Source organism: Solea senegalensis, linkage group LG7 (assembly GCF_019176455.1).
Source record: "Solea senegalensis isolate Sse05_10M linkage group LG7, IFAPA_SoseM_1, whole genome shotgun sequence".
In the NCBI taxonomy this organism is placed as follows: Eukaryota; Metazoa; Chordata; class Actinopteri; order Pleuronectiformes; family Soleidae; genus Solea; species Solea senegalensis.
In genome coordinates this window covers 25103833-25129431 of record NC_058027.1, presented here as the reverse complement: position 1 = coordinate 25129431, position 25599 = coordinate 25103833, and the positions used below count along the sequence as shown (strand labels likewise).

At 42.6% G+C, this 25599-nt stretch overlaps 1 protein-coding gene across 2 annotated transcripts in view; it reads left to right on the top strand.

Moving 5' to 3' along the window:
- Window positions 1-353: 353 nt before the first annotated feature.
- The window catches only part of fbn1 (fibrillin 1), an 86674-nt gene continuing 61428 nt past the window's right edge, over window positions 354-25599 (top strand). Inside the window, exons 1-12 of one of the 2 annotated variants that reach the window (XM_044029492.1) lie at window positions 354-670; window positions 976-1202; window positions 3164-3246; window positions 5410-5508; window positions 6256-6351; window positions 8015-8110; window positions 16941-17138; window positions 18262-18387; window positions 20525-20650; window positions 23061-23213; window positions 23309-23551; window positions 25425-25580. In XM_044029492.1, coding sequence (XP_043885427.1) covers window positions 1003-1202; window positions 3164-3246; window positions 5410-5508; window positions 6256-6351; window positions 8015-8110; window positions 16941-17138; window positions 18262-18387; window positions 20525-20650; window positions 23061-23213; window positions 23309-23551; window positions 25425-25580 — 1576 coding nt within the window. In that variant the 5' untranslated portion in view covers window positions 354-670; window positions 976-1002. Of the gene's footprint in view, window positions 671-972; window positions 1203-3163; window positions 3247-5409; window positions 5509-6255; window positions 6352-8014; window positions 8111-16940; window positions 17139-18261; window positions 18388-20524; window positions 20651-23060; window positions 23214-23308; window positions 23552-25424; window positions 25581-25599 lie in introns of both variants that reach the window. The other variant, XM_044029491.1, reaches the window with a different exon arrangement.

Here is a 25599-nt window from a genome sequence, read left to right as displayed (position 1 = left end):
TATCACTGCACCGGACGAAATTCCTGAAATCATAGAGTGCGCCCACTGTGTAAATATTTATAAAGCATATTTCAATTCAAAAAGTGAAGAATAAAAGGTGGGGTTTCATGTGTTACATGTGCGTGAACAGGTGCATTGTTTTCTATATTTTTATTTTCATGATCAAACTTTAACACTGGTTGTAGTTTTTGTGTAAACTTCCTCCTCCAAAGTTTCCTGTACTCACTGAAGCATATTTATATCAAGGTTCATAGATTTGAGTTTTCTTTTTCCTTTTTTTTTTTTTTTTTTTCCACTCATGCTTTTGTATCGCGAGACCAGGGGAAGAAAGGGAGAAAAAAAAAAAAAAAAAAAAGTTTTGGGGAAAGTTGAGTGGAGCAGTGATGAGGAAAAAAGCTCGTGTGTGAGGGAGAGACGCAGTGAGTGTTGCCATTCTCATCCTCTGGAATGCATCAGCTCCTCTAACTTATCTGTGCAGAGTCAACACGCAGCTGGATGCAGCCTCCGAAGAGTTACCATGCGCATTTATTTATAGCAGCTCAGGTTTGAGTTGACTTCTCTTCTTCCTTCGCAGTTTTCTTCTGAGCGTTTTTATTCTGCAGTTACCTGCCAGGAAAAGTGAAACCGTCCTCAGTCGGGTCTGAGGCGAATCTCCTGCTCGGGAGACAAGGTAAAGTAAGGACTTATTCGTGCGTAATTTTGCACACTTTCCCCCCCCTACACTTTATGTTTTTGCAGCTGTGGGCAGAGTGATTTTGCAACACAATAATCTTAAAAGTCATATCTCTCCATTAGCCAACTCTCTAAGTTAGAGCCGTTTCTTCTGCTTTTTGCGCAGCATCTCCTCTCCGTGCGCTTTCCCTCTCTGCGTCTTTACCCCAGTGCGTTTTTAACTGTTTTGCAGCTTTGACTCCACTGCAGAGGTCGACGCGGCTGGGGAAAAAGTAAGTTTTGAAGTGAATTTTTCATCAGCAGTGGAGCTGGACACTTGAGTGCGTGGATATGCCGGACAGTGTTGAGAGTGGGGGACGGCTGCTGCAGTTGGCCGTGGCTCTGGTGGCCCTGCTGTGGCTCTGCGCTGCGCAGAGTGACACGACAGAAGTGGTGGTGGACTCCGTGGAGGACAGCGAGCTGGTGACCAGGCAAACCGACTCCAAAGCCAGCAGAGCCAAGAGACGGGGAGGGGCAGAAGTCCTGAGAGGGTAACGTGACCATGATAATCCATATTAGCCCAATTTGGGCAATTATTTCTCCTTTCTGACACCTAAATTTTAATTTAACAGTGCACTTATTAGTTGTTTGGAGCAGGTGTGTGTTCTTTTCACTTTTAAAGGTCTAGTGTGCAACATCTAGGTGCCTATAATTAGCAGACCTATAATGAGTGCACTACCTATACCTAAGTGTATCATCCATATAAAATAAAATAAAAGAATGTAGTTTCCATAGTCTAAGAATACACCTTTTATATGTACTTTAACAAATTGAGTGTTTTGAAGTGGTAGTTTTCCACATAAAAGAAGAAAAAATGACTTGAATATTACTTAAATAATTGGACGTAGCCATCCACTCTGAAAAATGCAGCCTAGAAAGTAGGATGGAAGTCACAGTTAGCCACCAGGGGGCAACTCTACTGGTTGGGAAAATGAGCTTCTACTTCAAACTTGATTCATAACTTCAGTAAACATTCTCTTGAGGAGTTAACGGTATCGATCACTCAGTTCACATCCCCCTTTATAGCACATGATGTCAGTTTTGTAAATGTATGTTCCCAAAATGAGTAGACAATAGTGTGATTGACATCTTGTACCACACTGTACAGGCGCTGGTTGCAGGTGACAAGTTAGTTTTGCAACTTCATCCACTTTTTGCATACATGTCTATGGTAACTGTGTGTGTGTGTGTGTGTGTTTAACAAGGCAAGCTGAGACCCATGAATGACATTGTCTGTGATGGGAAGTTTGGAGCAAAGTTTAGTAATTAAATATTGGCAAGAATACCACATTCCTGCTGACTGCAATAATAAATTACATCCAAACAAAGGAGGCCATTGGTCGTGTGTGTGTGTGTGTGTGGCTGTGGCAGAGAGAGAGTGAGAGAGAGAGAGAGAGAGAGAGAGAGAGAGAGAAAGAAAGAGAGAGAGAGAGGCTAACAGCCTAATCCTCTTTCTGGCCAAAAACACCACACCCCAGTTGTGGATAAATCACATCTGCAGCTGTACACAGTGGGTCACTGCTGGAAAGGTTTTGTCTGTGCATGTGCATATGTGAAAAAGAGTGAGAGGGAGAGCGGGAGAGACATACAGGGGGAAAGCACAAATGAAAATAAAAGTAAAGAAAGAACCGTCTGTGTCCTGTGATGACAGCAAACAGCTGATGGAGGTCACACAGTAGACAGCTCAATGAGTGCTCTCCACGGGCATTTTTATTTGACATACTTGTTTAAGTTAATTTATCCGAACATCTGTGTTCAGAGGCAGGAAGTGCATACAGGCTGTATATTGTGTCATGCTGACTTAATGCTGTAAAAATGTTTCGCACTTCCAAGAGGCCTCATTATTCAACTCGTGGCGCTGTTTGGAATTACACCATACGATATGCACTGACACCTGGGTCAGCACAGACCCAGAATGTTAATGGATGGATTTTAAATTTGGATTATATCTTATCTGGATTGCAGGGATTTTTTTTTTTGTCTTCATTGTAAGCAATATATAAAACTTTTTTTCCTTTGACCTGTGGTGTTCCTCAGGGGTCAAATCTGGGCCCGCTTATGTTCAGTTTATACATCGTCCTGCTTGCCTATAACGATGACACACCCTTTGAATTTATGTTAAAATGCATCGCTAATAAAAGGCTCTGGTGTGTAAGAATTAGTGACATTTAAGGCTATGAAATCCAAACCATTTTAACTTGGACATAATCAAACACACATACTTATTCCACCCCTAAATGTTACACACGCTGGACCTTTAATTCTGGCTCAGGAAGCATCAGAAAGCAGATTTGTTCCTACAGTGAGTGAGAGAGCCTTTTTGCATGTTGCTCAGAACTTAAAGTCAGAGAGACAAACCTGTGATTATGGTGAACAGGCTAAATTGAACTTGACTTGAGTGGTCTAAGCTGTGACATGGATGATTGACGTTTTACTGCTGCGTCTTCCACAGACCAAATGTGTGTGGATCGAGGAACAACGCGTTCTGCTGCCCAGGCTGGAAGACTCTGACTGGAGGAAACCAGTGCATTGTTCGTGAGTATCACTTCCACAATTCCACAACTGTAAATTTCAAGTTCAAGTAGAACTTTGAAAACCACTGGTGGTAATAATGACGAAGAGCTGAACTCTGCAACTTGAGTTTTTTTTCTGTTGGTGTCCCGAGTACAGCTCAGACTATTTATAGATTTTCTAATCAGTAACTATTTTCATAATTGATTAACTGTTAACCACCAACATTTGGTGGTTGCAGCTTATGCGCTGTGAGCATTCCTCTCATTAATTTGTGGTGAACTAAATATCTTTGGTTTTTGGACTATTGGGCAAGTACAAAAGAAGCTATTTGAAGACACCACCTTGTGTGCTACAGAACTAGAGAAAGAACTCAGAGGGTAAACCTCACAACAAAACAATTTCACCATTTCTTCCTTAGGCCATGAGCTACATCACCGGCAAAGTTAATTGGTATCCGTTCTCAATTGTTACAGAGTTATGATGCTTCACAGACAAACTTACAAGTGCAGGGAAAAACTAATAATGTGTTGCAGCCTCTTATAAAAGCACCAAATGCACTTTTATTTGTACCATGTGCAAAGTCAGTTAAGCTTTGTAGAACATTGTCAAATTAAAAGAGGAAGAGAAACTGACTTTTACTGTGAGTATCTGACTTTACTTTAATTTATTGCGGTCCTTTCATGAGTATGTCTCGTTATCCCATTAAGAGACTGCAGTTTCCAGGCTTCAAAGTCTCATTATAGTTCTTGTTCATAAAATAAGTAATGTAGTATTAGTAAATAATTTGAACTACTATCAGGGAGATACAATCTTTCTTGATTTGTCTTGTGTTTTCTGTCTTTTTTAAAATGAGTGGCTAAGTTATTTTAAGTCCATCATGGAGGTTATGATTATGGTTTTGGTTGCATTCGTCTTACTTTTTTGTAGGGATGAGCTGTTACTGGTCAAAATCACTGCATCCGATATTGTACGGATAAAAATGTAAACAAAACGATACAATATGAAAATGCGTCACTATACATGTGACTGTAAACGTGTAAATCAAAATCAGCAACAGCATCTGAGCCGAGTCATCCCTGCTGGTGGACCAGCATACACCAGCTTGGACCAGCACAATGATGCTGGTGGACCACCATAGACTAACGAAGACCAGCATAGACCAGCATGGACCACCATAGACCAGCATGAATTAGCATAGACCAACATGGACCAGCAAAGACCAGCATGGACCAACATAATGATGCTGGTGGACAAAAAAGTAGTATTGTGCCATCCCTCCTTGTAGTAAAGGATGGATTTGGATGGAATTATGGGATATTTAAGTTATGGCCTCAGGAAGCTTTGATTGGATTTTGGCGGTGATCTGAATACAAATTCAGGAGTAAGAATTGACATGAACTGCGGTACTTATCTGAGACAGTGGATTCACCTAATAAGTGAGACTTATTTTTGGGCTTTTACTCAGGTACAAGCCAAATAGTTGTTTGATCATTCAGTCATTTTTCATTAGCGGTGGGATAATGTGGCCATTGGCAGTGATAAGACAATAACATGAAGTGTAACGGGTGGGAAATGTGGTTCATTTACTCTGGTATTCTGTCAGTGCCCCCTCCCCTCGTCCCTCAGTAGACAGGAAGGTCTGCGAGGCCGTCGAATTGTGTGATTGCAGTCTGGCTGCTCGGCTGGCAGGATGCCTGTCGCAGCTCTAATGACATTGTTTAGCAGTGGGGTTCAGGGACGAGGGGTCAGTGGCCGGACTCTACCTGATGGATAGCTGGGGATAGGGGATGATGCCAAGAGCAGTCTGTGGGAAAGAAAGCATGGCCAGCTAAAAGCATCAACTCACATTTATGGCAACAAAAGACAAAGAAGAAAATAGCTCGGCATCACTGCCAAGTCTCTGGGCCTATATAACTATAACCAAGCGGCCATATTTGGGTGGCAGAGTATTTAAAGTGAAATATTTTACTGTAGATAAGAGGTCACATGGAATTGTAACCTGAAATTCAAAACCTACAGGGAACAAACACACAAGCAGCAGATACATAACGTGATTTTTTCTCTCACGCACAGTGAAGACAAAAGCCTGGGGCCAAGACGTGAGCAATGCACTGTTATTTCATCTTGCATCTGTCAGAGGACGTTTTTATATTGTTTGACCAAGTGTCATGTTCCTCTTTGCAGCGATCTGCCGGAGTTCATGTGGAGATGGTTTCTGCTCCAGACCCAACATGTGCACCTGTCCCAACGGCCAGATCGCCCCGTCCTGTGGATCCAAGTCAGGTCGTTTAGCATCTCCCCTTTCCCACAGGAAGAGCCTTTGAAGCGTGGCGTAATCAGCTTAGGGGGAGATTGTATAGCATGTATAGATGAGAGGAGAACTGGTACTTAGCCAATAGATTAACAGCTCCACAGCATGATTAATGTTAAAACTTTTTGGGGAAAGCACACCCTGACCACACCACACCCTGTCTGCATTTTTGAAAATAAAGGAGCCGTTATCGTAAGGCAAACATTTCATCATATAGAGGACAGAAAATATGCAGCCTTGTCATATCTTCTCCTCTGTAGGATGAAAAATGTAATTATGACTAATGAGCACTAACTAGTGTGGTACGAAAAAAAAGAAAAAAAAAAAAAAGACGCTCAGCCAAAGAATCTTAATCCCTTAGAACTTATTGCAAAGATTGATATATGTTGCAATCACGTTCTGGCAAATAATGTTAAATCTTGGGGGTTTTTTGCGTGTCTGTTTATGAATATTTGGGTGTATGTGTGTTTTGGACGACGTCCACAGTCAACATCTTCTCCATGTTGCTCTCCAGCAGCTCGCAGACCTTTCAACCCGATGTGCTCATCTCCTTGTAATGCATATAGAGTACTGGATTGTATTTTTGAAGATATTGCTTCCAAGCACAGCACAGCACAGCACAGAGTAGTGCTCTTTGTTTATGTTGTAAACTTGTACGGTGTGTTTTGTGCTCAATTTAACTCTGTGTGTTTGTGTGTTGATATTGTTTTTACCCACAGTTCAGCACTGTAATATTCGTTGTATGAACGGGGGAACTTGTGCTGAGGACAACTGCCAGTGCCAGAAGGGCTACGTGGGAAACCACTGCGGTCAACGTAAGAAAATGACTACTAAACACAATTCAACATTATTTATCCACATTTTTCACCCTGATTTTGTTACATAGGTATAGTGTAAACCTGCACATTTATGTTTTAGAATTTAATTCACTGCGGCTTAGGTAGAAAATGCTAAACATTAGCATGTTGACATCGCTGCGCGCATGCTAGCATTAGCTTTTAGCCCAAATCACCCACAGGGCTGCTGATATGGATTCATAGGTTGTAGTTTTGGTTATTTTTTTTAATAACTAACATTACTAAAAGTAATAGTAACAATAGTAATTACTATTATTTACATTTATAAAGCAACACTACTGCTGCTGTAGCTGTAGCAACACATGACAGGAGTGCACACAAATAAGAGCGAGGACTTTGCTATGTGTGCTACGTGCATATTTTCTGGTTGGGTCCATGAATGTGAGAGTAGTTACGGCACAAAATGAAGTTAGATTGGTTATTTGTCCACTCATTCAAATTTGCTTTGAACCTCCCATTATCCAGACAATGCTTCTAAAAACAGTTAGCAAAGCTGCTGTTAAATGTGATCTTTATTTTTATGTCATTCTTAGTTTAATGTGTTCATTTAGTCAGTAGCTAGTAGTTACATGGACACGTAATCGGAATAAAAGGCCAATTGGAATAAAAATATGTCATATAAATATGCCAGTCCGAGAACTCGGATGCGATACAGCCCATTTGGAAACATGGCTGGTGTATGCCGACCGTCATTCAGACTGGTGTTCATAGAAAATGTCTGATCCACGTAAACATGATATATATTCATTTTGCCACTGCTGTATTTCCATTCCAAAAAAATCGACAGACACGGAAGACTTGGAAAATGGGATGGATAGTGGACAGTGCTTACTACTAAGGAAGCAGAAGTGAAGTTTCTTCTTCTGCTTCTACTTGTGGAGAATTCTAAGTCAAAATAGTCCATTCCCAGGAAATTCCAGTTCCAAATCTTTTCGGAATGAAGACATTTTTGCACATGTTAACACAGCAAGTGAGGCTGCAGGGGCACAACACCTCAGACCTCTTTGACGCTTATTTGTCACGCATTGTTATATCTTACATTTGACATTACTCTTGAACCTGCTGGCCTGATTCTGGCAGTTTGAGTCTCTATCATCAAGTTACTGAACTCTCACAGTTTTCCTACTTGCTCACCAAACTTACGCAGTGAAACCACAAAAGTTTAAAGGTTTAAAGTTGCAGAAAGAGGCACCATTCTCCCCTTTGCAGGGACCCAAAATTATCTCGAAGCTGTTATTATTTAAGGTTAAAAAAAAATGAAAAAAGGTTGTTTTAACAAGCTGTTTGCTGAGATAATCATGGCAACGACATAGGGGACAAGGAACACAATCAGTCACAAGGTCACGTTCCCAAACCCTGTCAACTGCATTTTGGCTGCGCTTATTAGTGGTTTGACCTCCAGATGAATTGGTTAGGAAACTGCTTGTCTGCGGCTGCTCGTGTCTTGCGCCATCTGACTTCTTTTTAGGCATGTCATTGTGTTCCCAAATCTCTGTAATATAATCATCAGAACCAGTCAAAACCGCAAACTTAAGACCCAGTTTCTTGAAACCAGAAATATGATAAAGTCACATCGTACTCCCTCCAAATCATTTGTTGTATTTTTCCTCTCAATTAACAGCGGTTTGTGAAAATGGCTGCCTTAACGGAGGACGGTGCGTGGCTCCCAACCGGTGCGTGTGCACCTACGGCTTCACCGGGGCCCAGTGCGAGAGAGGTAATGACCACCACACTGCAGGACTCAGCATTTCCCTCTCTCTCCCTCCCTCATCTTACATCACACTGTCTCTGTGCTCTACATTTCACGACTCACTACTGCCAGAGTGGTTTTCAAAGCCACACGTGCCGCTTGTTTGAAAACGTGACTCGACGTTGAATGGCGGTTGTTTTTTTGTGACCGGAGACGACTCCTGCTCAGTCATGCCACCGGCTCTAGTAATGTGGTTTGTTGTGGAACATACTCTTGCGCTCAGAAATGACCATTATTTTCCACATCTGCTCTGGTACGATGCTCTGGGGAATGTAACGTCCTTCTAAATGTGTGCTGTTTGTTAACTGAAGACCTCCCAACCTCCTGTGGTTGCTCTCTGGCACATGTGAGCAAACGCTCCAAAATATACAAGCACACGCAAACCAAGAGCGGCTCGCAGTGTGCTTGTGTGTGAGGTGTGCACGTATGCAGGCATGGGTTTTGAGAACGCGCTGGGACCTGCAGAGGTCAAAGGGTCGACCTTGTAACGCTAATATTTGGATTGACAGCAGAGTTCCTAATTAGTCTTTGTTTTAACGAGGCTGTGTAGTTCAGAGGTTTGTCTCTGCAGTCTGGATTTGTTTGCTTTACTGTGATATCAAACTGTATCTGACAGTATTGCACCAGCCTTATCTTCCTCTACGTGTTGTGACTGCGGTTTCCATTCTGTCCTTCAGAAGACTGGCTCAAAGGTCAAATCCGAAGCAATTTGTCAGCACATGGCACTTTCTAGATGTCCATGCTTTGTGTAACGACGACAGGGAAATTGTTGTTGTTTCCTGTGTGATGATTTCGGGAGAATAATTCTGTCACATCTGTTTTCAAAACAATGCTTTGTAATGTGAGGAGAAAAGCAAGCTGGCCTCTGATTTATGAATGTTATTTTCTTCTCTGTTCTGGTTTTAGTGTCTTTCTTTGCTCATTTTTTGGTGTGTGTGTGGGGGAGGGTAAGTGCTGTGGCACCAATACTAATATTATTACTATAATTCATCAAATATTGTCTTTTATAGTGTGGAATATACAGTACATATACTTTATACAGAATAATATACACTATGCTGCATGGTGCTTATTGAATTGACATAAATATTTGACAACAATTTTAATCAATAGGTCTTTCAATTGTTGGTAATTGACTATCTTTGCATTTTGAATTACATTTTATTGACTTAAAGCTGCTGGTAGTGATGTAATCCTTTAACTTCCTGTCTGTTGCTGCCCCTACATTTCCCTCCCTTTTCAAAAGTGACATATGACGTATTATACCTGTGTGTGTCTGTGCTTAAACTGTGCCTGAACTGAATTTCGCATTGGAAGATGGATGCCAAGCCTCAGTGACTTGTTCTGCTACATCTGGTGTATTTTGGCTGAAAGGTGATTTGTGACCTTATGCATCCCAATATTTATGCTCCCATGATCGCATGTTTGTCATTGCTGATATTGTGGCATTGGTGACAAATTAATTAAGGTTGGCGTAAAAAGAATGCATCCTAAAGAGGCCATTTCCATTGTAAAAGCTCTCCTCTCATCTGCTCTTAGCCCTAGTATGCATTACTGTATGTCCTTGCTTTGTTTTTTTATGTTTTCTCCAGGTGGGAGAAAACTTTCAAATCAAATAGACACACAAGTTGTCTTCTTTTTTTACACCCAGAGATCTAGATTCTGAATGATTAAAGCCCGTGGTAGTGGAGACGTGTGAGCTTATGGACTGTGGATAGTCCTTGCAGTGGGCTGCAGCTTCACAGTGGGTCAAAATTGCTAAAAATTGGTCAGATAGATATGCAGTGTCCAACCCTTGCTGTCAGAATTTAATGCTGGTAAAGTGTAGAGGTACAGAAAGAACATTAGTTGGTATCACTAAGATCCGTCACCTCCCTGTAAAAAGACATTGTGCTCCCATACAAACACAGCCACATGCATACAGTGCTTGAATACACACACACTACAACCCCACGCTGTTGCACATTATGACTTGATCTTATCACATTAGCAGGAAAACAAGGTTTTCCAAAAAAAGACGTGATTCAATCAGGGGGAAAAGTAGCTGCTCTCTGGGCCCAGAGCTTTTCTTGGACGGGCAAATATCCTGGTGCAATCAGGGCTCAACATGACCACATCACGCCTGCAGAGATGTCTGACTTTGAGCTGGATGCAGCCAAAGTGACTCGGGCGATCTGCTGACCAGTGGTCCCACCACCACGGCACAGCTGACTCGCAGTAAAAAATGCAGCCCGATACATCAATGTGTTCTTTGTTGGTTACAAATGTGATTTAGTCTGGAATGTCTGTGGATGGGAGCTGCTGATTGCATGCAGGCTTCATTGCCTCCTGTTTAGCATAAAGACGAGCTTTCGATGTGACGCTGCAGAGTTTATTTGGGCCCCGAAAAATGGGGGAAAAACGTGAGTTTACAGAGTGAAAAAAAAAAGTCAGCAGCCAGAGCACAACAGGGACGGTGGTCAGTCAGCTGAGGGCCTCGCTGGTCCCTTAATGTCTCACCGACTCAGGCTCTGTTCTAGCCCAGCGCAAACCCCGGGAGACGTATAAACAAGTGTGCATGTGTGTACTTGTAATTGTTACCGCTTTACGACCTTTCCTGGCATAAACACTGACCTTGTCAGGACCAGTAGTCCTCATGGAGACGAAAACTTGGTCCTAATGAGGCAAAACCTCATTGAGGAGGTTTAGTTTGGGGGTTAAGATTTTAATTTGTGGTTAGGTTAAGGATAGGGTTTGGCATTAACTGGTCACGGTTTAGGTTTGGGATATGTGTGTGTTCTTTGTGAGGTCCTTTTTGAGGGTTAAGACTTGGTTTTAGGGTTAGGCATTTAGTTGTGATGGTTCAGGTTAGGGTAAGAGGCCAGGGAAGGCATTGTAATGCTGTGAATGTGTATGTATGTGTGCTCAACTTGTTAGTCTAAGGAGAAATGGAGAAATTGCTGACAGACCAATAGGGAAAGTCCCACCCCGATAAAAGACCCAGTCTGACTCGTATGAAAAAAACACACTCACAAAAAAACACTTCTGCTTGTGCATGTAAGGATGCCGTGAGGCTGAGCTGTACAATAAAGAGACGTGGATGAGGAAAAGGTGGACAGAGATTTTTTTTTTCTGTTTGTGTGTGCAAAATGTTTAGTTTTTGGAGTTCGTCCAGGAAACTTATTTGACCCACTTCCTGACGGGCTTCCCTCCTGTTTGCACCGAGGCTGCTGTAGTGCACCGGTTATTGAGGAAGCCAACAGTTCTATTGTTTTCCAAAAGTAACATGAAATCATTTGCGTATGAGGCTCGAAAAAGCAGCACACTGTTCCCACATTAAGATGCAGTTTTAGCGATGCATCTGTTGGTGATATACGAGCGACTTACTCCAAAAGTGGAGCTGTGAAGCAAAAACAAGAGCAACATTTTGTGATCATCTCTGGCTAGACTGTTGATGAGGGGTTGGGATATTGGCTGAGATTGTGTGTGTGTGTGTGTGTGTACATGTGCGATTGCTCCCAGATGTACAGGACATGGGTGGATCCCCCAGCTGTATGCAGTTCACAGAGAGACAGTAAGATGACGGATGAAATGACACCACTTTCACCCTACAGCTGTCCGCCTCTCCCTGTTTACCTCAGCTGACTGTTAAAGTGCTCTGCTCGTGTTTGCTTGCCTTCATGCTCAGATCTTTGTGTCTCTCGTGCTCGCTCTCCTCCTTTTAAGAGCCGTAATGAGCAGGTATTACGTCAGATGGATTACCTGCGGCAGTCTGACAGTAATAACGTATAAACCTTCACCTGATGAAAAGAGAAACTTGAAAAAAAACTTTTTTTTTTTAACACAGCCTGCTGTCTTCGGCTTATTCGGGCGCCATGTAAAAAAGTTTCCATAGCTCCTGTAATTGCTTTTCCTATACACAGTGTATTCTCTGTAGGTAAGTTGGATAATGTAGTTTGAAGTAGATACTGGCGACTGGTTGGGTCTGTTGTGCCAAAGCCACCACATCAGTGGAAGAAGAAGAATGACTCTGATGCCTCGCTGAAGTACAAGTAAAAATATACAGCAAAGTTAATGTTCCATTTCAAGTGCTCCACATTAAAAATTTAGAGTAAAAGTACAGAGGGCTAATAAATTTCCTCAGTATCATAAGGGAATGTGCTTATTTTGCAGAGTGTTCCCTTTGAGAGTGTCATAAATTACTGATACTAAGTAATGATGCGCCAATTTGGAAACTCTGGGGCCGAGACCAATGCTTAAAATACTTTTTTTCAGTTTTTAGAGGCATGTTAGCCTCTCATTCAACCACATCATCAATGTCACTGGCTGTGACTGTCATCGTGTTCGCCATGTGGACAGCAATACCAGTCGACGAGATGAGTATCAGCTGATATTGAGCTTACATCTGATGAACCGTTGCATCCCTTGTACTGAGGAATATTTTTGCTTAGACGAAGGATACAAATCAAACGTGAAGATGACGCCAGAAGATTGCTAGTGAAACGTGTGTCTCTTACGAACAAGCAAGAGATCCTTTTGTTCAGGACGAGCTGGCGGCAACGAATAATGACCAACTGCGATGCTGCCAGTCGTACGCACAGCGTCGACTACGTCCAAGGAGCAATCAGCACGTATGTTCTGTGACGGCGCGAGAGGAAATGACTTCTCTTACCAGCAAGTGGCAGTAGTTTGTATTCTTTATTGAAAATGGGAAACCCAAAGTCTGGTCGCACCAGATGATCAGGTCCTACACCAAATGATCTAGATTAAATAAGGAAGGTATGGAAGAAGGTTCATGTCATTTGCTGCCTTTGTAATGACAAGGGCCAGTGGTCACATCACCCTGAAATTTAGGGCTATTGGTGCTCATCAGCTGCTCAAAGCTGGCAATCCCAGGCTTTAGACTCACTGTCCAACTTACAGTGACAATTTCATTTCAATGTTTCAGGACTAGGTAAGGATTTGAAGACCTAATATGGAACGGTGAAAAAACACGTGAACATCCACCCATTGTCTACTGCTTTATCCTCACTGCCTTAAAGGTGACATAGAATGCTTGTATCACACATATATGTTAGTTATGGAGGTCTACTTACATATATGAACTTGTTTTCATGGTTAAAAACCTCCTAATCGCTGTTTCAGACCAAAACCACACCCCTAGAATGTGGACTGTGTTGTGATTGGCCAGCCAACGAGAGCTTTCCCACTGTCCTGTGATTGGCCAGGTACCTGGAAGTGACGTAATAGATAGGCCAGCTCTCAGATACACAGCTCCCCCTCTGGCACGGTGGATGCTCTGCATCTCAGCAGCTACAACGAGAGTAGTTCTTCTTCTTCTGCGGTTGAATGTACGCAACCGGATGTGCCCGGACTAGTGCCCGCACCAGGAGGCGCTACTTTTTGATGACGACATCAAATTAAGGAAGTGCCGATCCGCTTCGCAGAGCCCAGGAAAACAATACAACACTATTTTCTCAGCAGTGGCTGAACTGTTTGTTCTGAAACTTTAGGGTTTCATCAACGAGGTCATGACGCAGATACACACACAAACGCAGCGTTAATTGGAGCTTTAAACACTCAACCGCTGATGCTACAGCCCCCCACCCCCCCTTCCCCTCTCCTGGCCATGTCCATGCCGATGGAAGAACGGCCAACCAGCCACCGACAACAAACCAGGCACAGACATCGTTCATAAAAATGGCCGCGTAGACACGGTTACAACAATAGCAAACATCGTGAAAGTGCAAATACAGAGTTTATTCCAAAGATACTTTCGAGCGTTCGCTTTGCAGTGTGCCTGTGTTTTTCAGTTCTTGCCATTCCCACCAAAAAAAGCCGGGTCCGAGGTTCACTCGTGTGTGGCCCCTCACTCGCTCAGACAGTCGTTTCCTCTTCCCGACTTCCTCCGACAATGATTTTTCTCCGCTTGTTTCTTGCGCCAGCTCTGCCATGATGAAGTGTTCAAAGTAACATGTTGTTGCTGGTCCAGCTGGTGTGCTGTCAAACACGTTGTACCCATAGACTCTGTAAAAAGAAAAAGACGTGGTTCTCTGGTTCTCCTGAAGAGGCCAATGCAGAGGTAAAAATATACCAAATAGCCACCAGGGGGTGTTTGAATGGAAGCTAATGCTTCTCCCTGGTCCCAATCACTAGTTACGGGTCTTCTACAATAGCACATGATTTAAATTTTGTAAATTATCTTCTCATTTATGGAATATAGTTGACAAAATTCTGTATATATGGGCGTCCAATAGGAGTCTGGTTGCAGGAAGCGCTCATTTAAACTTGAATGAAATTTCCCTCTGCCATGTAGAAGTTGTGTCAAGTTAAATCAGCACTCAGTTACTGTCCTGTTACCTTTGGGGGTAAGGACTAAGTCGACAAAGAATCAAAAGCATTTGGTCTCCAGTAGGGCCGGCGCAGGAGGGAGAGAGAAAGAGAAGGAGAGATGACCCAATTCTGTTTCACACAGCGCTGGTGCCAGAGACAGAGCGACCGTGGAGGCTGTGGTGCACGTGACGGGGTTTGGGCCGGGCCCCGGTCCACAAGGGAAACGCACAATGTCTTGTTTGTTTTAAACGACTGCGCAGTTGGAACTAGTTTCCCTCTTTCCTCTCGCTGTCTGTTGTCTGCTGTGAAATGTGGAAATGATTTTTGCCTTTGGATCTTGGTCAGATTCTTTTGGGAGGGATGAGTTTTTTTTCCCTCCGCTTTCTCTCTCTCCCTCCCTCCCTCCCTCCCTGTCCCTATCTCTGTTTCACCATCTTCCTGTCCTTTGGCCCGATAAGATTCAGAGATTTGGTTCAATCCTCAGGGAGTTTGCGGCTAAGGTGTGGCGCTTGGACGCTGGATGAAGTGAGGGGATTTGATGCATGCAAGCAATAGGATCAAGGAATCAGGTTTAACCCAGTTGGTAGGAGAGAGGAGATTAAGAATCTCGATGGAGGGAATTTCTCCACACGACTGAGCTCATATGTTTATTCTAAGACATTTAGATTTAATTCCAGACTGCCCCAAAATCACACATTGTGCTCTGACCAATAATCTATTAACCACTACAAGGTAAAGGTGTCACGTTGCCTTAAATTAAAACACAGTGCTGGTAACTGAAGAGGGCTGATGATCACCATGTATGTGCACCAGACTGATTTTTCATTTTCATTCCCTGCTTACTTTTACTTGCGTCTATTACTCTCAACAGCCGCCCACACAAGTTTAAAAGGTTTTCCAGACCCCATTTGCTATCTCTGCTTTTCTCAATAACACACACACACACACACACACACACACACGTTCACGTACAGGGCACCTGAGAGCCAGACAGATTAAAATGCCAGGAACAGACAATGCGTTCTTTATGGGGTGTGTTACTGTCCCCTCTGCAGCTACTTTTATCACGTTCAGTATATGGCGCATGTGTTGTCGATGTCATGCAAAATTACATTTGTTACTCTTGGAGCCGCAGAGCCTCCTGTAATTCTCAACCCTTGACTGGCTCTCAGAAATGTCAGATCGCAACGTCTTTCTCTTACTTTTTACAGCGTTTCTGTTTGCGGTTTCACAGGAACAAGGTTCAGTCGAGTTCTGGGTTTTTTACAGCACTGGCTTTCTGGATGTTTGGTATTATTTAAAAAAAAAAAAAGAAGAGAAAATCTAACTTATTTCAAGGCCGAATCCCATTTCAACACTTGCCTGTACAATGTAGCCCGTCCAGAAACTGGTCGCAAATCAAACTCCCATTTTGAAGCTTTGAGAGTTGTGATGTGACCAGCGCCGCGTCAGGTTTTTGTAACGGGAATTACACAGATATGACCTGCAAACGGGCGCCTATTGGATCGTACAAGCTGTCAATCACACGGTGTCCACACATAATGTGCTGTGCTTTGTGCACAATCTGTGGTTTAGGGCTGAATTATGAATTATTTGAATAATCGATTATCAATCTGAATGAATCGTCAACTATTTTGATCGGTTTGAGGTTTTTTTTCATTATTAAAACAAGATTTCTGGTCGTTTTAGCTTCTCAAATGTGAATATTTTTGTGTTTCTTTGCAAAGAAATCCTTAAAACTGAATCATTTTCGTTTGTGGACAAAAACAAGACATTTGAGAACATCATTATTTCCAGGTTTGACAAACAGGGATCAATATTTTTCTACATTTTCTGACATTTTATGAACCAACAGGAGAAAATACCAAACAGATTCATCGATTTTGAATATAGTCGTTAGCTGCAGCTAGTTGAAGTAGACCGTTTCATTAATCAGCTGATATCTACCCTTTTTTCAATAATTTATTATTATTATTCTTATTGTTATTATTATTTTTTATTATAAATAATAACAACAATAATAATAATAATTTTAATATTTTTTGTTCTTCGTTAGCTTTGTCCAAATAAGGCATGTATTTGTATTATTTGTTTTCATAAGTTATATTTTATCAGATGGAGGGAAAAAACAGCACCGATTATTAGACATCCCTGATTTCTACACTAAAACTCAGCCAAACAGTAGCATTTTTTTTTAACTTTCTCTGTTTGTGAGGCTCTAAAACGCCGGGTTAATGTGTATGACAGACATATCCGGAGCACAATTTTTCTGCATTTTAAATCAAAAATAGAGTAATATAGACGTCGCTTCGATTCCAACGGGCAAGATGTAGAAATGGGAGCTCGAATTGGCCCTGTGATTATTTTCTTCCCCCCAAAAAATTTCCCTTTCTGTGTACTGTATGTGTTCATGCCGCCACCAAATCCTGCGTTTCTGCATTTAATTTACTGCAGTTAAGAGAACCTCTCTGCTTTGTCTCCGCAGACTACCGCACCGGGCCGTGTTTTGCCTCCGTGAACAAACAGATGTGTCAAGGTCAGCTCACGGGCATTGTGTGCACAAAGACTTTGTGCTGTGCCACAGTGGGACGGGCATGGGGTCACCCCTGCGAGATGTGTCCAGCACAGCCTCACCCCTGCCGAAGAGGCTTCATACCAAACCACCGCACTGGGGCATGCCAAGGTAAAGTCTGTTCCTCAGTGTCTCCTCCTCTATTTTTGTCTCGGCTGTTTTCTTTCTGTCACTCCCTCCCTCTTCTTCTCCAAGTGAAGTGTACTTTCTGTTATCGTCGACCACTCTGACTCCTGTCTCGCCTGCGTTCACCGCTCTCCCTCCCTCCCTCGTCCCCCTCATCTCTACCCACCTTCCACTCTCCAGAGGATTAGTCTAATTGGGTTAAACTGGGGTTGGGTGGCAGTGCCTCCCACTTGTGTATGGAATGCCCATGGATACCCGCCGCGGTGGGACTGTCAGAGTCAGTAACACGGGTCAGCGGCAGTGCCACGTGGGGGCGGTGGGGGGGGGTGAGGGAGCTTTTTCCTGGCAAGGCGGTCTTCTGCCCGCCGAGTCCAGGCCCAACATCATCAGAACCTCTGCAGGGGACGCGAACCTGACCATGCCACAGCCTCCTGGAGTTTGTCAGCCTTAGACCTTCTTATTTTAGGTTGTCAAATTCATCAGAATAATCTAATGTAATTCAAATTTTGGAGTTGTTTGCGAGTCTGTTGCTGTGGATGAATTATTTCTACGTGAGAAACTCCTCGTATACATCGGACGCTGTATTTTCGAGACCGATCCTCTCTGTATTTCCTTCCCTCCGTCTTCCTCTTCCCATCTTGGCTTCCATCTCGGCCCCTTCTGTGAGAGACATTCCTCTCGCTCTTCCTCTTTTCCCCTTGTCTCTCTGTGTCGATCGCAGTAAAGACGGGGCCGGCCTGTTAAAACAGACCATATTATTTCAACCCTTGCACATCCGCACGCAGATTAACGTTAATCTGTAGCCTGTTATCAATTCATTTAGGTTAGGGTTAAGTTAAACTTTATCAACCGTGATGTGGTAAATTGGAGTTAAATTACAGACAGTTAAATAAAGTTTAACCATTAATTAACTAAAAGATTTTGATTGCACTTGGTATAAAAGTTATATTTTGTGTAGACATTTTTGTAGCAGTTTAAATTAACTTCTTAACTTTTCAGCTTCCTCAAGCATAAAAACTTTTTTTCCTTGTTTCCGTTCAGGTTTTTCTTGTGTATAACGACATCCTGCTTGTGTGCAAATAATGAATTGTGTGCTCCGTGTGCACAGATGTGGACGAATGCCAGGCCATCCCGGGCATCTGCCAAGGAGGAAACTGCATCAACACAGTGGGATCCTTCGAATGTAAATGTCCCGCCGGGCACAAGTTCAACGAGGTGTCACAGAAATGTGAAGGTGAGAGTCAAAACCGCGAAGCCGCTCCTCTACAACTGTGAAATGTCTGACTCGCAGTCAAATGGCAAGAAGGTGAACCCTGGTCTTTGCATGTTCCCTCTGTGTGTTACTCCAGAGGAGTGATTTCCAAGGGAGATCAATAAAATTACCTTATGACCTTTATTGTTAGTCTGAATGAAAGAGTAGACTAAGAACTGTATTTAAAAAAAAGTCCTAATTAAGAATTTGAAAGTGCAGTTGGGAGCCACATTTGCCTTACTGTGGTAATATTCACCTCAGTCTCTCACTGTGATTATTACTTTGTGGAGGGAAGACCGCACATAAGCCACTTTGCCCTTCCTTGGAAATGAGTTTAATTAAAACCAAAGTAATGCTCAGCTTTCTCCCAGTAATTCTGTATAACACTTAATTGTGGGCTTTTGTAAGTAATGGTGCTTTATTTTTTTTTCCTCTTGTGCCTGCGTCAACACAAAACTATGTAAGTTTTGAAAGCAAAAACAGCAATTTTTTTTTTTGTGCCTCGTATAATTAAAAAAAAAAATGGATTGCATGATAAATTAATTGCAATGTTTTCTTACTCTCAGGGGTTTTTCTGTTACAATTTAAGGTTTTTAGAAAGTCTGCAAAGGCACGCACACTCAAATTAAATAAATACTGGGTGCTGGGCAGGATTGACAAAAATGATTAATAGCGAAAAGTGTGCGCACACCAGTCGATGCTCCCAAAAAAAACTCTTTTCAGGCCCAAGCGTTTAAAGGTTACAGTGAAGCGTTTGATTCGTTAACCAGTGGCACTCGTTTCACTTAGTTTTAAATTATGTTCACATGTAGTTTTGAAACTACGGGGTAATCCGAGTAATCAACGTCTGACTGCTTTTCAGATCACAATCTTACTTTATAATTGTGGCCGCTGATAGAATCAGCTTCTGGCTTAGCAGAAAAAAAAAAACAACAACAAAAAAAAAACTTCTTGTAGCACTTCTTGTTTTTCCAGAAATAAAGACCTACAGTTAAAAATGATTGGCTCATTTAAACCTAAATATGACAACTTCCAGACCGAGTTTAACTCTGGTGAAACAGAGCGAGCAGGCTTCCGTGGCACTTATATGCAGAGTGAAATATGCGCTATTTCATGCCCAGAAATAATTGCCGGATAACGTCTGGACTGTGTAAAAGACATTTCAAACGTGTCGCAGTGGCAGCGTATTTCCTGACAGATTTTGTTTTGCGTGATGGTGATGATGATGGTGCGCATGACGTAGTTAAAGGTGCTCAGAGAGGAGCAGCAACACGAGCTTTGTTTCCATTATGTGTACTCCCAAACTTTCTATTCTGAGACTTTTTTTTTTTTACTTTTTAAGGGACGGCAAACTCTTGTGACCCAAATCACATGACAAGAACAAAATTGGACATAATGTAGCGACTAATTTACAGCCATTTCTGTCATACATACTATCATTTTGAATTGGTAAACAAATGTAGAGGTTAGAAATATTCTGCATGGGGACCCAAAAATATCTTCTGCAACCTATCTGTGGGTCCAGTCTTTGGGAATCACTTCCTTAAGTTCCTGCCCCACACTAAAGGATTTGACCACAGACACAACGAACTTTGTAAGTTAAGTGTGTCTTTATCCTAAGAAAGCACAGGCTCCACGATCCAGTCAAGACGCAGGACCACACACTCGGTTGTTTAATCAAATGATACCATGGAGGAGATTCCAGGGATTTGGGATCTCACAGAAACTTGCCTGATTTAACGTGACTTCAGAATAATAAAACAGACAGTGGAGGCGGACTGTCGGCGTCGTCAGTTAATAGCTGTTGTGTGCGCGCGATGTTTTGTGCTGAGAAAAGCAAAATACTGTGGATGAAGTCATGGCTGAGAAGACGGAATCACCTTTCAACTCATCGGTTACTGCGGGGTTCTGCTCGCGCTCCAATCATTGCCCTGTCGTAAATATCCAACACGTGTACGATTTGAAATCAGGGAGACTCTGATGTGTCAGATGACATTAAAATCACATCTGTTAACCCCTCACACTACCGGATATATCAGCCTAAACACGGAAAGCACACCCTGTTGTCAGAAGGGCTTTTATCAACCTGGACCTAACAGGAACTTCTCCTCTTCTGCAGATCTGGACGAGTGTTCGAACATCCAAGGTGTCTGTGGTGTCGGTGAATGCTCCAACACCATTGGTAGCTACTTCTGCAAGTGTCCACAGGGTTATCACTCCTCTGTGGACGGATCCCGGTGTATAGGTGAGTCCCCACTGTGTCATCCCTACTGTTATGACAACTTACTAACCTGTCTTCGGATCATTGCTACCAGGATAGGTAACATATTAGACCAAGGCACAAAATGTACCGTCCCGTTCTCTTTCCTTTTTCCACCCCATTTCGGTTCCTCTCCCTTTATGGCTGGCGCTGAAAGCAGAAAGAACTGAAATGGGTCCAACATTCCAGCTGGTAGAATTTAGGTCAGTAGTCACTTTCTTGTTTCTTGTTCCACAACAATGAGATATATTCTTCTCTAGCAAAGGAAAAGTACAGAGAAGGGGAGGTAACTCAGGTAACTTTGATTTTAAGATCACGGCTGGTTCTGTCTGTCAGTCTCACGTCAGGAGTGGCGTGCGTGTGTGTGTCATTGGACAGTCCATTTATTTTGTGGGAGGTATGAAACAGTTTATGTTCGCGCGCACACACACACACACACACTGGCAGAAAAACAACTCCAAGCACGCAAGTTCAGTTGAGTTTGACCTAAAACAGAGCAGGGAGAAATGTCTTTCCAGGAGAGTTTATTAGATGTACACGCACATACACACTCAAACATATGCAAACACACGCTCACATCATTACCCCCTCAGGAGAAGATGTTTGTGAGGAAGGAATGTCTGAGTCTTTTGCTCCAGAAGATTGTTGCGCCAAACATTTTTAGTCTGTTTCCCATGCATTCCCATTTCCTTCCACCACCTCTGAGCTGTGCTGACACCATGTTGAACCTAACCGTGCAAGTGGTCTTATTATGGCATGTGTGTCAGGTTCTTTGTGTGAACACAGTGTATGGACTGCAATGTGAGATATAATTCACTTATTGTAACAAATTAAACAGAAAGCATTAGTAGAGAAATATTAAGCATTTGCAACATTTTTGTTTAAAGGTGACATAGAATGCTTGTATCACACATATATGTTAGTTATGGAGGTCTACTTACATATATGAACTTGTTTTCATGGTTAAAAACCTCCTACTCGCTGCAAACGAGCCGATCAAAATATCTCCTCACTGACGCTCTCGTCAGCCGCGCTGTTTCAGACCAAAACCACACCCCTAGAATGTGGACTGTGTTGTGATTGGCCAGCCAACGAGAGCTTTCCCACTGTCCTGTGATTGGCCAGGTACCTGGAAGTGACGTAATAGATAGGCCAGCTCTCAGATACACAGCTCCCCCTCTTGCAGGGTGGATGCTCTGCATCTCAGCAGCTACAACGAGAGTAGTTCTTCTTCTTCTGCGGTTGAATTTACGCAACCGGATGTGCCCGGACTAGTGCCCGCACCAGGAGGCACTACGGTGGTGAGAGGAATGGTGAGGATTTTTGATGACGACATCAAATTAAGGAAGTGCCGATCCGCTTCGCAGAGCCCAGGAAAACAATACAACACTATTTTCTCAGCAGTGGCTGAACTGTTTGTTCTGAAACTTTAGGGTTTCATAAACGAGGTAATGACGCAGATACACACACAAACGCAGCGTTAATTGGAGCTTCCGCTCTATGTGGGCTTTAAAGTTTATTTATTACAACAAACCACATAGACGGAGAGTCTTACTTAGAGTAGCTGAAAATGTTTTAAGGGGGTATTAATGCTACTCACTACCTCTGTGTTAACCGAGAACCCAAAGCAGAAAGACAATAGCACTGCATACTTAGATATTTGGGTGTTACAATTAGCAGCACCATTATCACATAGTAGATGTTTGCTTTTTTATACAGTGAAGCCCTAGAATCAGGAGCAACGCTTACTTTAAGTTTGCCTACTTTAATACAAAAAGTATGTGGACGCCTGACCATTACACCAACAGGAACTGTAATGACATATTAAAATACATATACAGTACTTTAGTATAACATTGGTTCCTTTTGCAGCCATAGCAGCTTCCACGCTTCTTGGAATCTGACTTTCCTCAAGGGTGTCTATTGGAATTTGGAATTTATTGGGTGTCTATTGGAATTTGTGCCCACTCATTCTGTAGAGCATTTATGAGGTCAGATGTTGGACGAGAAGGCCTGGCTTACAGTCTCTGTTCCAGTTCATCCCAAAGATGCTTGATGGGGTTGAGGTCAGGCCTCTGTGCAGGCCAGTCAAGTTCTTCTACACCAAACTCATCAAACCATGACTTTGTAGTCCTTGCTTTATGCACTGAGGCACAGTTGGAGTAGAAAAGGGCCTTCCTCAAACTCTTGCCACAAAGTTGGAAGCACAGCATTGTCCTGGTGTGCTGAAGTGTTCAGATTGTCCTTCACTGGAGATAAGGCGCCTAGACCAAAGCCTAATTGAAACACCTGAATTTAATACTTCAAGGTGTGGCCAAATAGTGTATGTCTTCATATATCATGTTCCGCACAGGACAAATAGTTAACTGGCTGCATGCTGTGTTGTTTCCCGCAGATGCTCGAGGTGGCTACTGTTATGCTAGCGTGCTAAATGGACGCTGTGCCAACCAAAACTCACAGCTGTTGACCAAAGTGCAGTGCTGCTGTGATAGTGGACGCTGCTGGTCTGATGGGTCTGCGCCGGAAATGTGCCCTCTTCGTGCAACAGGTGGGGTCACTCGACATCACAAGGAACTGGCTTTTCAAATTGTTATTCTTGCCTATGTCTAAACACAGGATTAACATTTTGTGTTTTCATTTCAGATGAATACCAGAAACTGTGTTTCCAGTTACCTGATGGAGTAACAATACCTGGCCGAGTACCAGGGGGCCCCGACCTGCCCGGCATCTACCCAGTTCCGTATCCGGGTCAGACTCCAGGACAAATTCCTGGCCAGGGACCTGTAGTGATTCCTGGTCACATTCCCATTCGGATTCCAGTAATACCTGGTCAGACTCCAGGACAAATTCCAGGACAAATTCCAGGGCAATTTCCTCCTCCACCAGGTATTTCTGCTTGTGTTTGTTTCGTATTTTCACACTCTTTAATTGACAAACTGTCTCTTCAAAGTTCATGTGTGCAACAGTAGCTTATAACTTGTACTTCCTTCTCTGTCTCAGTGGAATGTGCATCGCTCCACCTCTCACTGTTCTTACTTTGGCATAATTTATTAAAAATCACAGTTTCTGAGCAACAACAGCCACCCCGACTCCCCAGTTAATGAGCTGTGTGTTAATGATGGAAAACTTTGACCTAGACTTGAATTGTGCAGTGACACTGCTTAATTCATTTTGGGTATTGCTGCTAAGATATGTGCAGAAAATGTCCTATCTTAAAAAGCAAACTTTCATATCCATTTGGAGACCAGCAATGTCAAGAGTTTAAATAACTATGTACTAACTCGTCCAAAATAATATTTCCCCCAGAACTGTTTTGCAAGTAAGGTCTTGGCAGAGTTAGGCTCAACTTTTTTTTTTAAATGTTTGTGAGAATGATAGCAGGGTCTGTTGAATCTCAGTACCTTGCAAATAGTGTGTATAGATTGGTTTGGCTATGTGCCCTTTTTTACAGCAGCCATTTTGACATGGTTTAGCAAGAAAAGCACAGGTGTTAGTGATCACATTAAGAACTGGCTCTGTTCAGTTCATGTACGTCAGTACAGTGTGACAAAGACCCAAGTATGTAGCCTGCAACTGAGGAAGCTAAAATGAACACACCTATCATTAATTTGATTATTTACACATGTGATTTTCCTACTGTGACCTGTCACAATGGCTGCTGTGCAAAGGGCCCACTGAAGACTAGCATTGTTACCTACTGAACAAATATGTCACAGATTAAGATTTCAAGATGAAAGCTTCTGTCAGACATGTTTTGGCAGCAAGTGTCTGTCATGACTAAATGCTAATGTAACTTTTCAAGTGGTGTTGAGATTGCCAGCCAATTGAATCAAGAACGTTCCAACATAGGTACTAGCCAGTCAAATCATGTTCATGGGTTTATGTCAAAACTTGACTATCCAAATTGAGCTATCAGAATAAGTTTTTCCTTCCTCCAATGACAATGAGGGGTGGATCAAAATATCGCTGTAATACAATAGTCGATACATCATGGCCATTATCGATATTTTAATTAACAAATTGATGCGCTCTAAAGTAAACAGTCCCTGCCAGTTTCACTCACTGTGTGTCACTACTTGCTACATGCTACCTGCTAAATGCTACATGCTACTTACCTGGCTTAAGAAGAGGGAGATAACAGCGGGATAATGGCGGAGAAAGCTAGAGATGAGTCCATGTTCAATACATGGACTTAATGCACTAAGAAGTAGGACAAAATCATGGATCCAAATGTATCTCAGGCTAGCCATTGCTAGCAATGCCAATCAGTACTATTCTGTGCTGTACATGGGTTTTAACAGTCTAAAAATTAACAGTCTAGCAACATGTCCAGAGACAAAAATTGAATTGTATGTGTTATGTGTATGACTGACTTAATGAAAATGGTTTTCTTACCTTTGATGCGACTGGCAGCCATCGTGGAATCCTATGTTGGGGCTAAGTTGGAAACCCGACTTCATGGGGGCATTCCAGTTGAAGGAACGCCGCTTCAACTCAGACATTAAGGAACGGCACTTTAACTCAGACATTTCAACTTCCGACTATGACTGGAATGCACCATTACCTTCAATAGCCTCCTCCTGCATCAAGCTAGCTAGCCACATTTAGCATTCACCCTCATAGAGCTATTTAACACATTATTTCACTGGCAGAAGCTTCAATATTGTACAGCATCGTGCATCGTGCTAAATGAAGACACTGTGGATTTTCTCATCGTGTGATTTTATCTTTTATTGCTATCCTATTGTTATTTCATCAGGTGGTTCCTATCCTATCCAAACCCAGAATATCACCAACATGTGCCAGGCCTACCGCAACCTCTGTCTGAATGGCAGGTGTGTCCCCATGCCAGGCATTGGATATCGCTGTGAGTGCAACATGGGTTTCAAGTCGGATGCAAGAGGAGAGTGCATCGGTAAGTGTAGACAGAATGA